This window comes from Haematobia irritans, chromosome 3 (genome assembly GCF_050003625.1).
Source record: "Haematobia irritans isolate KBUSLIRL chromosome 3, ASM5000362v1, whole genome shotgun sequence".
In the NCBI taxonomy this organism is placed as follows: Eukaryota; Metazoa; Arthropoda; class Insecta; order Diptera; family Muscidae; genus Haematobia; species Haematobia irritans.
This window is the reverse complement of record NC_134399.1, coordinates 178,556,405-178,568,469: the sequence shown is the minus strand read 5'-3', so window position 1 is coordinate 178,568,469 and position 12,065 is coordinate 178,556,405. Positions and strand designations below refer to the sequence as shown.

The 12,065-nt window shown below is 36.6% G+C and overlaps 1 protein-coding gene across 1 annotated transcript in view; it reads left to right on the top strand.

Moving 5' to 3' along the window:
* The window catches only part of AdoR (Adenosine receptor), a 127,847-nt gene extending 116,280 nt beyond the window's left edge, over nucleotides 1–11,567 (top strand). The window contains exons 3-4 of the mRNA XM_075300727.1: nucleotides 8,348–9,058; nucleotides 9,122–11,567. Of these exons, the coding sequence (XP_075156842.1) occupies nucleotides 8,348–9,058; nucleotides 9,122–10,506 (2,096 nt within the window). The 3' untranslated portion in view covers nucleotides 10,507–11,567. The remainder of the gene's footprint in view (nucleotides 1–8,347; nucleotides 9,059–9,121) is intronic.
* Nucleotides 11,568–12,065: the final 498 nt, after the last annotated feature.

Below are 12,065 nucleotides of genomic sequence, written 5' to 3'. Positions count from 1 at the left end.
TTGCACAGGGAGTAGAATTAGCATTGTAGCTATGCGTGCCTAATTTGGTTGAAATAGGTTCAAATTTAGATATATATATATATATATGTTTTTCTGATTTCGACAAAAATGGTCAAAATACCAACATTTTCCCTTTTAAAATCGCCTCTGCTTAGCCGAAAACTCGTAAAAAGGACTGTGATTTCCCTTATCATCAAATACATATATATCGAGCGATAATCATAAAAAACTTTTGCGAAGTTTCCTTAAAATTGCTTCAGATTTAAATGTTTCCCATATTTTTTTACTAACATTGTGTTCCACCCTAGTGCATTAGCCGACTTAAATTTTAAGTCTATAGATTTTGTAGAAGTCTATCAAAGTCTGTCCAGATCGAGTGATATTTAAATGTATGTATTTGGAACAAACCTTTATATATAGCCCTCAACACATTTGACGGATGTGATATGGTATCGAAAATTTAGATCTACAAAGTGGTGCAGGGTATAATATAGTCGGCCCCGCCCGACTTTAGACTTTCCTTACTTGTTTGTACTTGTAGTATGTTTTTGTCGAATAAAAACCAAAATTGAGTGAAAAGTAATTTTTCACTGAAAAAATACATTTTTGTAGAAATTCGATTTTCCATCCCTGCACTACATTTCTATCTATGGCCATAAATTCCATCAACGTCAGCTACGCAACTACACCACATAAAAGAGTGCATCATAAACTTTCAATTTATTGACTGCAATTAATAAAAAACCAAGCAAACATCGATGGGGCAAACCGACTTAACTATCTTCATTTTGGGCGTAAATAATTGACAAAATTTATTTAAATCGAATTTTAAGATTAAATTTATATTTGTAATATAATAATAATGTGACCAACAAGAAGGGCAATAACATCATATCATAGCAAAAACACAAATTTGTTGCCAGTCATGCCAGTATATCCATGTCTATAAAGAGGTTAGTCACAATTAGCCATGCTCATTCTATTAGCCATTTGCAAGTTTTCTTCAATTTGTTCTCTATACGATTTTATTACCTTCTACTGTAGGATTTCTTTTTCTTCCAGTCTTAAGACTAATGCCTTTCATTCTTCAAGGGATTAATTTCACACAACCATTGTCTGCTTTGTCATCTTTAATTAATGTATTTTTCTATGACAAACTATGAATTATTAGAAGAATATATATGAAAGAAATATGAAAAGATTTATATTGATAACATAACCAAGAAATTGTGTATTGTCTGTGGAAAATTTAGTATTGGATTTATGTTTTATGATCAAACATTACTTACGAATCATCAATAACAATTAACTGTACAGAGTGGGTGATATGTATTCTAACCAATTTTAGATTGATTTAATTTCTAAGCCGCTGGTCTGAAAGCTGATAGATTTATTCCTTGCTTACAAAAGTATTGTGATCTAATGCCTAATGTATTCATGGAATTCAAGTGTGTTAGTGGGAGCCACCGTGGTGCAATGGTTAGCATGCCCGCCTTGCATACACAAGGTCGTGGATTCGATTCATGCTTCAACCGAACACCAAAAAAAAGTTTTTCAGCGGTGGATTATCCCACCTCAGTAATGCTGGTGACATTTGGTTTCAAAGCTTCTCTTTTACGCCGTTCGGGCTCGGCTATAACGCCGTTCGGACTCGGCTTTAAAAAGGAGGTCCCTTGTCATTGAGCTTAACATGGAATCGGGCAGTGATAAGAGAGAAGTTCACAAATGTGGTATCACAATGGTGAGCCTGATACGTCGGGCTGCCACTTTATCTAACCAAACCTAAGTGTGTTAGTGTGATTGGTTTTTAAGACGATATATAACAATAACATGTTGGCTGATAAGTCCCCGGTCTAACAAAGAAAAACACATTTTTTTTTGTCAAAATTCGTTTTTATTATTCAACATAGTTCCCTTCAAGATCGATACAACGATTATAACGACCTTCCAATTTTTTGATACCAGTTAGGTCGTACTCCTTGCCTCAAAATAGGCCTCAGTTTCGTCGATCACCTCTTCATTGCAGCCAAATTTTTTCCCTGCGAGCATCCTTTTGAGGTCTGAGAACAAGAAAAGGTCGCTGGGGGCCAGATCTGGAGAATACGGTGGGTGGGGAAGCAATTCGAAGCCCAATTCATGCATTTTTGCCATCGTTCTCAATGACTTGTTGCACGGTGCGTTGTCTTGGTGGAACAACACTTTTTATACCCTCCACCATAGGATGGGGGTATATTAACTTTGTCATTCCGTTTGTAACACATCGAAATATTGCTCTAAGACCCCATAAAGTATATATATTCTGGGTCGTGGTGAAATTCTGAGTCGATCTGAGCATGTCCGTCCGTCCGTCCGTCTGTTGAAATCACGCTAACTTCCGAACGAAACAAGTTATCGACTTGAAACTTGGCACAAGTAGTTGTTATTGATGTAGGTCGGATGGTATTGCACATGGGCCATATCGGTCCACATTTACGTATAGCCCCCACATAAACGGACCCCCAAATTTGGCTTTCAGACCCTCTAAGAGAAGCAAATTTCATCCAATCCGGCTGAAATTTGGTACAAGGTGGTCTCTAACAACCATGCAAAAATTGGTCCACATCGGTCCATAATTATATATAGCCCCCATATAAACCGATCCCCCGATTTGGTTTCGGAGCCTCTAAGAGAAACAAATTTCATCCGATCCGGCTGAAATTTGTTACATGGTGTTGGTATATGGTCTCCAACAACCATGAAAAAATTGGTCCACATCGGTTCATAATTATATATAGCCCCCATATAAACCGATCCCCAGATTTGGCTTGCGGAGCCTCTAAGAGAAGCAAATATCATCCGATCCGGCTGAAATTTGGTACATGGTGTTAGAATATGGTCTCTAATAACCATGCAAAAATTGGTCCACATCGGTCCATAATTATATATAGCCCCCATATAAACCGATCCACAGATTTGACCTCCGGAGCCTCGTGGAAGAGCAAAATTCAACCGATTCGGTTGAAATTTGGTATGTGGTGTTAATATATGGCCTCAAACACCCATTCAAAAATTGGTCGAAATCGGTCCATAATTATATATAGCCTCCATATAAACCGATCCACTGATTTGACCTCCGGAGCCCCTTGGAAGAGCAAAATTCATCCGATTCGGTTGAAATTTGATACGTGAATTTAGTACATGGTATTTAACAACCATGCCAAAAGTAGTCCACATCAGTCCATAATCATATATAGCCCCCATATAAACCGTTCCCGAGATTTGGTTTTGGAGCCACTTGGAAGAGCAAATTTCATCCGAGTCAGTTGAAATTTGGTACATTGTGCTAGTATATGGCCGTTAACAACCATGCCTAACTAGGTCCATATCGGTCTATAGTTATATATAGCCCTCAGATAAATAGATCCCCAATCACACATAAAATGGTCTATATCAAGTTCATAATTGTATATAGCCCACATATAAGCGAACCCATATTTCAATTCTGGCTCTCTACGTACCGTGCAAATGTCCATATCGATTCGTAATTATTTGTAGACTTACCTATACATAACATTTTTGTCTAATATATACCACGTATAGACTAACTCACAATTTAAAAAACGATGTTAAGAAGTTTTAAGATACCACAACCCAATTAATTCGATTGTGGATGACAGTCTTTCGTAGAAGTTTCTACGCAATCCATGGTGGAGGGTACATAAGCTTCGGCCTGGCCGAACTTACGGCCGTATATACTTGCTTCTTCTTCATATAGGGCCGTTTTGCCGCGATTTCGACCTTCAAACGCTCCAATAACGCCATATAATAGTCACTGTTGATGGTTTTTCCCTTCTCAAGATAATCGATAAAAATTATTCCATGCGCATCCCAAAAAAAAACAGAGGCCATTACTTTGCCAGCGGACTTTTGAGTCTTTCCACGCTGCGGAGACGGTTCACCGGTCGCTGTCCACTCACCCGACTGTCGATTGGACTCAGGAGTGTAGTGATGGAGCCATGTTTCATCCATTGTCACATATCGACGGAAAAACTCGGGTGTATTACGAGTTAACAGCTGCAAACACCGCTCAGAATCATCAACACGTTGTTGTTTTTGGTCAAATGTGAGCTCGCGCGGCACCCATTTTGCACAGAGCTTCGCATATCCAAATATTGATGAATGATATGACCAACACGTTCCTTTGATATCTTTAAGGTCTCTGCTATCTCGATCAACTTCATTTTACGGTCATTCAAAATCATTTTGTGGATTTTTTTGATGTTTTCGCCGGTAACCACCTCTTTCGGACGTCCACGCTTGAATTTTGCATACCAATCAATTATTGTTGATTTCCCTAGGGCAGAGTCCGGAAACTCATTATCAAGCCAAGTTTTTGCTTCCACCGTATTTTCCCCCTTCAGAAAACAGTATTTTATCAAATCACGAAATTCTTTTTTCCATTTTTTTCACAATAACAAAAGTTGCTTCACAAAAGACGCTCTATCTCACAAACTAATTGACTGACAGACGTCAAATTTTGACACGAATCATTTGAAGGTTGGTACTATATAAAAATAATATGCATTTAATACTAGCGACGCAATCTATGTGTCAGACCGGGGACTTATCAGTCAACCTGTTATATTATTTCTCGTACCAGTGCTCATTACAGCGATACTTGCAGTGTTGCATCCACGGCAGGATTCTACCAAATATGGTTCATTTTTTACTGTTAGATAGATTGGTAGAATTATTGATATTTTGGTAGATTTTGCAAAACATTCCTCTCCAACTAATATTTTCTATAGAAATAAATTTTGAAAAAAAAAATCTATAATAATAAAATTTTGAAAAAAAAATTAAAAAATTTTTCTATAGAAATAAAAGATTGAGAAATTTTTCTATAGAAATAAAATTTTGACAAATTTTCTGTAAATTCAATATCATTAAATACATCGTGGTCATACTATCAAAATCCATTGCCAGTAATTTATCCCTTTGTGTAGAAGTAGTAACTTTCCCTTGTTGGTGCAAGGTAAAATCGTTAAAACCTTTAAAATTCGACCTATTTACAATTCAAGGGATACATCCAAAAAATTGTCGCTAATACACAGAAAAAGTTCTTTAAAATGTTTCTAATTAAAATCTTAATTAATAGTATCAATTAATTTTTTAATTGACTTTCGATTAAGTTTTTAATTGATAATTTCATTTCTGTGATTGAAAACATTTCAATTAAAAATTAATTGGATCAATTAATTTCGTGATTGAAGGCAAAAAATATTTTTTTGTGTAGGAGAGATTATAATATATAACTAACAAGACTATTTTTAGAACGAGTGGCAACCGTGGAATAAAAACGGTAACAACACCAGAAAATATACGAAAAAAGATTTCACCGAAAACAACTCTTGAACTGAACACATCACGAGAACGGATGCAACGCATATTGAAAAATGAGCTTAGACTAAAGCTATTATAGTTTCGAAAAATGTAGGAGATCGGCGAGCTCTTCCACTTTTAAACTGGAATGATGCAAGGAGTTGCTTCGCTTACGAAAAAATGGGGAGTTACCGAATTTCGTTTTCTCCGACGAGAAACCATTTCAAATTTAGCAGTTTGTGCACAAGCAATATGATGGGCGTTACGTGCCAAAGAGGTTAGCTGAAAATGTACACTTTCGATTGGCTATCAGAACTCAAGCACCAGCGTTGAAATGGTGTGGGTCACCTTAACGATGGCCCGCTCGTACTCAACAACCGGGGGGTCAAAATAAATGCCGAATATTAACGGGAAAATTCCATAAACACAGTATTGAAGCCCTGGGCTTAAGGGGCCTAAAAATATGTTCCTAGGTTCATTTCTACCGCATTTTCCGTTAGATTTTTATGCCTATGTAATTTTAGAGAGTAAGGTTAGCTTTGAAAATGCCAAAATATCCATCATCTCAAGACGACCCTTCCGAAAAATTGCACCTTCGTTTGATTACCAGAACTCAAGCTACGTCCATGGTAATGGTGTGGGTAACTGATATTAACTCCCCCGCTCGCATTTTCCGACCGTGGGATCAAAATAAATACCAAATATTATCGTAAAAATGTCTTAAAGACAGTATGGAAGACCTGAGCATACAAAAATTTCGGCTACAGGACATGGACATTCCTCAGCACCAACGCTTTGATACATTGCTTTTATACACATCAAGGAACACTGCGACAAGTATGTGAGGTGTCTAGAGTGCGAGAAGGAGACGAGTGTCACGTCGGTATCCGATGAGACCAGGGTTGCCATTTTGGTCCGATCGGACCAAAATTGTTCCAAAAAATTATTAATTTTTAAATTTGGTCCGATGGGCGGACCAAATGGAATTTGGTTGATTTTGGTTCATTTTCATCAAATCGGTAATTTTTTCAAAATTTTCTATAGAAATAAAATTTTGACAAAAATTTCTAAAGAAATTAAATTTTAACGAAATTTTCTATTGAAATAAAATTTTGGCAAAATTTTTTACAGAAATAAACTATAAAAAAAAATTGTATGGATTCAAATTTATGCAAAAATTTTGTATAGGAAGAAAATAAATAAAAAATAAAAATAAATAAAAATATTATATAAAAATAAAATTTTGCGATATCTTTCAATAGAAATAAAACTTTGACATATTTTCTATAGATATTAAATATTGATAAAATTTTCTATAGAAATAAAATTTTGCCTAATTTTCTATACAAATAAAAGTTTGGCAAAATTTTCTGTAGAAATAAAATTTTGCCTAATTTTCTATAGAAATGAAATTTCGACAAAATTTTTTATAGAAATGAAATTTTGACAAAATTTTCTATAGATATAAAATTTTGAAAACATTTTCTAATGAACTGAAATTTTAAAAACAATTTGTACAGGAAAAACTTGTATGGATACAAAATTATGCAAAAATTTTGTATAGGAAGAAAATATTGTAAATATTTTATATAGAAATAAAATGTTGTGATATCTTTCTATAGAAATAAAAGTTAGTATACATTTTCTATAGAAATGAAATTTTGACAACATTTTCTATAGAAAAAAAATTGGACAACATTTTCTAAAAAACTAAAATTTTGAGAAAGTTTTTTTACAGAGAAAAAATGTTGACAAAATTTTCTACAGAAAAAAATTTTGAAGACATTTTCTATAGAAATAAAATTTTGACAAAATTTTATATCGAAGTAAAATTTTGGAAAAATGTTAGCTTTTAAATGATATTAAGTAAATTTTTTAAATATGGTCCACTGGTACGAATTTTGGTCCAATTTTGGAAAAATGTTGGTCCAAAATAAAAATTCATTGTGGCAACGCTGGATGAGACACACGTCAGCTACGCTGCTATCAATCGCTAATAGATAGGAATTGAGGCGGCTACATTTGCCTGATATTGTTTGGGCCACAACTAACCGCCCGCGGGAGCTCTTTTACCTCCGGTGCTTTGGGCGGAGGTCAAGCTGCGATAACAGGATTAACCATGTAGCTTCTCACCGCTTCAGTTACAGTATTGTAACACTGGATCTCGCGCTCGAGAAGATGAAGATCAACCCTTACATTCTCTCAATATGGTGATTTGGATGGCAACGTGTCATAGTGTCTACGCACAGGAATGATGGTCTGTATGTTATTGCACTGTGTGTCACTGACCGGTCAATTGCCTTATATGGTTTCTTTGTCCGCTCCCCAAGTGCTGCCACGGAGCTTATCGCAAATTCCATTTGCATGGGCCGACAACTGTCGAATGTGACCCCGAGAATATTAGGGTAATTTATAGTTGGAATTATTTCGCCATCGACTCTGACAAACAAGTGTCTGCATATTTCTACCGTCCATGTAGTGAATAGTGTGGCTGATGATTTGGTGGATTTGGTCGAATATGCTCAAATTTTTAACAGTGAAATAACTGGCAAGATCAGCAAGGTAGACGTTTAATCTATCGCATACGTCATCAACATTGGGCCCGGATGCAATGATTGTACAATCGTCCGCATATGATACAATCACGGCACCGTCAGGAGAGTATGGAATAGACAATAGTTAGAGATCAGTGCTGGATGCATCAATCCACCTTGAGGAAATCCCTATTTCACTCTACGGGGTCTTGACTTCCTATCCCTAAATTCCACGTAAGACTGACATATGACGGGAGAAGCGTCTGAGAAGAATATTTTAATTTCATTGAACATTATCACCGACGGGACATGAAATATTCCAAAAAATATGTTTAAAAATCCAATCCACGAAGAAACACCAAAAATCATTGATTCATGACCTAAATCCAAAGTTTTCCTTCCAAATATAAAAAAACAATTATTTTAATTAATTTAAATTTTTTTAATTTCAGTTATTATCTCCATGTGCTGGGTTGCTGGAACCATAGTCGGATTTCTACCTCTCTTCGGTTGGCATGCTGCGGTGGACGATAATCAGGCTTGCCTATTTGTCGAAGTTATGGATTACAACTATTTAGTTTTCCTCTATTTTGCCACCATAATCACGCCCGCCCTATTAATGCTAGCATTTTATGCCCACATATATAAGGTGATCATCAAGCAGGTGCGACAAATCGTAACTATGAATCCCATGGGTGATACAAGTCGCCGTAGTTCCACAGCCCATATAGCTAACAGTAATGGGAATGGTCGGACACCATGTCATGGTGGGACAATGTTGCGAGTTCTTGGAGCAGCAAGGAAAAGAGATGTTAAAGCTACACAAAACCTATCGATTATTGTACTCTTCTTTATGATCTGTTGGATACCTTTGTACACTATCAATTGCATTCAGGCATTTTGTCCCTCATGCTATATACATCCCAAATTGACATTATTCTGCATTATTCTTTCCCATTTGAATTCTGCTGTGAATCCTATACTATATGCTTATCATTTGAAAGATTTCCGTTTGGCAATGAAAAATTTACTCTTGCGATTAATGGGTATTGAAGTGGAAGTGACATTGGATGCCCAACATCGTTATTCGCTGGCCTCGCAGCATCGTTTGCAATCGATGGATGTTAGTTCGAGAAGCAATGTTCAAACGAGGATTTATATAGGTAAGCATAATAAATCATTCCCAGTCCAATCAATTAACTCTGCATTTTATACCTGTTTTTCAGATTCCCCCATATGGCTTCGACAACAACAACAACAATCCATGAAAACTCCCCAATTGGTTGCGAAATGTGGTGTGGTGCAACCTTGCCTCAATAATATCCACCAAACTGTAGCCGCTGTGGCTTCTGTAACAACCGATATCGAACGAGATATATGGAATATACGCGAAGTTTCAAGTAATGCTGAAAAGGGCGTGATCAATTACATCTTTCCTGACGATAAAGATTTGGAGCCACCAACACCACCTCCACGTAATCGTCGAAAAGCACGTAAGAAAACTGAGGAGAGGTGTGAAAGTCCTTACTCATATGACAACTGTACCTATTCACCAAGTTTGGAAGACGATGACTTTGAAGAAGTATTCCTGCCCAGTCGAACTCAAGAACCATCTTGTGGTGGAGTTGATCATAAACTCCTAAATCAAAGCCTTATTGCTTGTGCAATGAGGGAAAAGTTACGCTCCGATATAGACGAGAGACCACCAAGTACTCCCTGTTCACAAAGTGATCATGAAATACCTAAGAATGAAATGGAATCCAAAACAAATTCCCCTAATCGGGGGCCTCAATTGATTAGAAGCCCAACCCATACTCCACCCTTAACGCCAAAGCAAATTCAAAATCTTAAGCAAAGATTTGATATACGGTCTCAATCCCTTATGCACTCCACATCCAATGGTTGCTTAAGTAGCAACTCCATATTCATCATCGACAGTGATTCGAATCCCGTATCGCCAGGACACAAACCGAAATTTCGAAAATCTGCTCACGCCACAAAAGCATTAAACTTCCATGGAAAATCCTTAACACGTTCCTGTTCCTGCACCAGTGATAACTCAACAACACCTTCGCCCCATAGAGAGATTCAAACGAATGACAAACACTCTAACAATGGCCAACTTCAAAGTAATACTCTCTCAACTTCCAGTGAAAATCTGCCAGTATCCGATAACGTTCAATCATCGGACAATTCTCACAATAACAATAATCTCAATTATTTCACATTTCATCATGCACCTTCGGGTGATACTGGACACCATCGCACTCATCATTCACATCCCCATCGAATACACAGTAATAGCCATCAGGAGAAATTTAGTCCTCTTAAAGCTATGAGTAATTTAATATTCCCTCCAATTGTCAAACATTCCAGCCTCTTTCAATTGTTCCAAACCTCCAGTAATTCTGAGGCCACAGCGGTAGCGGCTGTAGTGACGCCATCCCAGGCTTCGAGTCCCTTACATATGACTGATAGTGTTAGAATTTCCAGTACAATGGATCCTTGTATTGATGCAAATGAATCCACTGCCTCAGCAACAACGGAAGTGATTGATGTCTCGGTCCTGGATGTGTCTGTCCCCATACAATCAATCAGAGCCGATAGTTGAGTAAGGAATTTAGAAGTTTTAATTTAACTAAATACTCATAGATTAAGTGATTGTTATTAATTTATTTTAGAGCCAAAAAAAAAAATACTATTTAAGTTATGCATAAAAAAACAAAGCTAAGAATTTATCTTTGCGGAAGAATCATAGAATCATTGTATTTTAAATTTTAAATTGTACGAGACAGTTGGTGGTACATATATACACTCGAAAAACTGAACCATCCAGGAAACAATTTTTGGTTAATTTTAGAAAATTTTAAGTAATCTCTATTACAAAAGCAGATGTCACGCCGATTTCACAAAAATAAGTAAATATTTTTGGACAAATTCACGAAAACTTATTCGACATAATTATTAAAGAAAATTTCGTAGTTTCAAAGAAAAAATTGGAGTTCAACATTTCAGAATTGTCTTTAGTGCCATACGTCATGATGGGCGCATTATTGCTAAACTTTTAAAAAATTCTGAACTATTTCGTGGGAGATACAATTTAAGTAAATATTTATGCTTCTGTATAATTTTGTCATCTTTTATTATTAAAATCATTAAAAATCAAGGAAAATTTGTCAAAACATAATAATTCCATGATCTAAAATAGAATTAAATTGGCTTTAGTGCCATATAGGATTTATTTTTTTGAGTGTAGGGATTATTATATCCATCACAATAGAATGGTGATGGGGGTTTAATAAGTTTGTCATTCGTTTTGTAACACATCGAAATATCGATTTCCGACTATATAAAGTATATATATTCTTGATCAGGGTGCAATTATAAGACAATATAACAGGTTGGCTGATAAGTCCCCGGTCTAGCAAAGAAAAACACATTTTTTTTGTCAAAATTCGTTTTTATCATAGTTCCCTTCAAGAAGGATACAACGATTATAACGACCTTCCAATTTTTTGATACCATTTTGGTAGTACTCCTTCGGTTTTGCCTCAAAATAGGCGATCAGCTCTTCATTGCAGCCAAATTTTTTCCCTGCGAGCATCCTTTTGAGGTCTGAGAACAAGAAAAAGTCGCTGGGGGCCAGAGCTGGCGAATACGGTGGGTGGGGAAGCAATTCGAAGCCCAATTCATGAATTTTTGCCATTGTTCTCAATGACTTGTGGCACGGTGCGATGTCTTGGTGGAACAACACTTTTTTCTTCTTCATATGGAGCCGTTTTGCCGCGATTTCGACCTTCAAACGCCCCAATAACGCCATATAATAGTGACTGTTGATGGTTTTTCCCTTCTCAAGATAATCGATAAAAATTATTCCATGCTCATCCCAAAAAACAGAGGCCATTACTTTGCCAGCGGACTTTTGAGTCTTTCCACGCTTCGGAGACGGTTCACCGGTCGCTGTCCACTCAGCCGACTGTCGATTGGACTCAGGAGTGTCGTGATGGAGCCATGCTTTATCCATTGTCACATATCGACGGAAAAACTCGGGTGTATTACGAGTTAACAGCTGCAAACACAACAACACGTTGTTGTTTTTGGTCAAATGTGAGCTCACGCGGCACCCATTTTGCACAGAGCTTTCCGCATATCCAAATATTGATGAAGGAT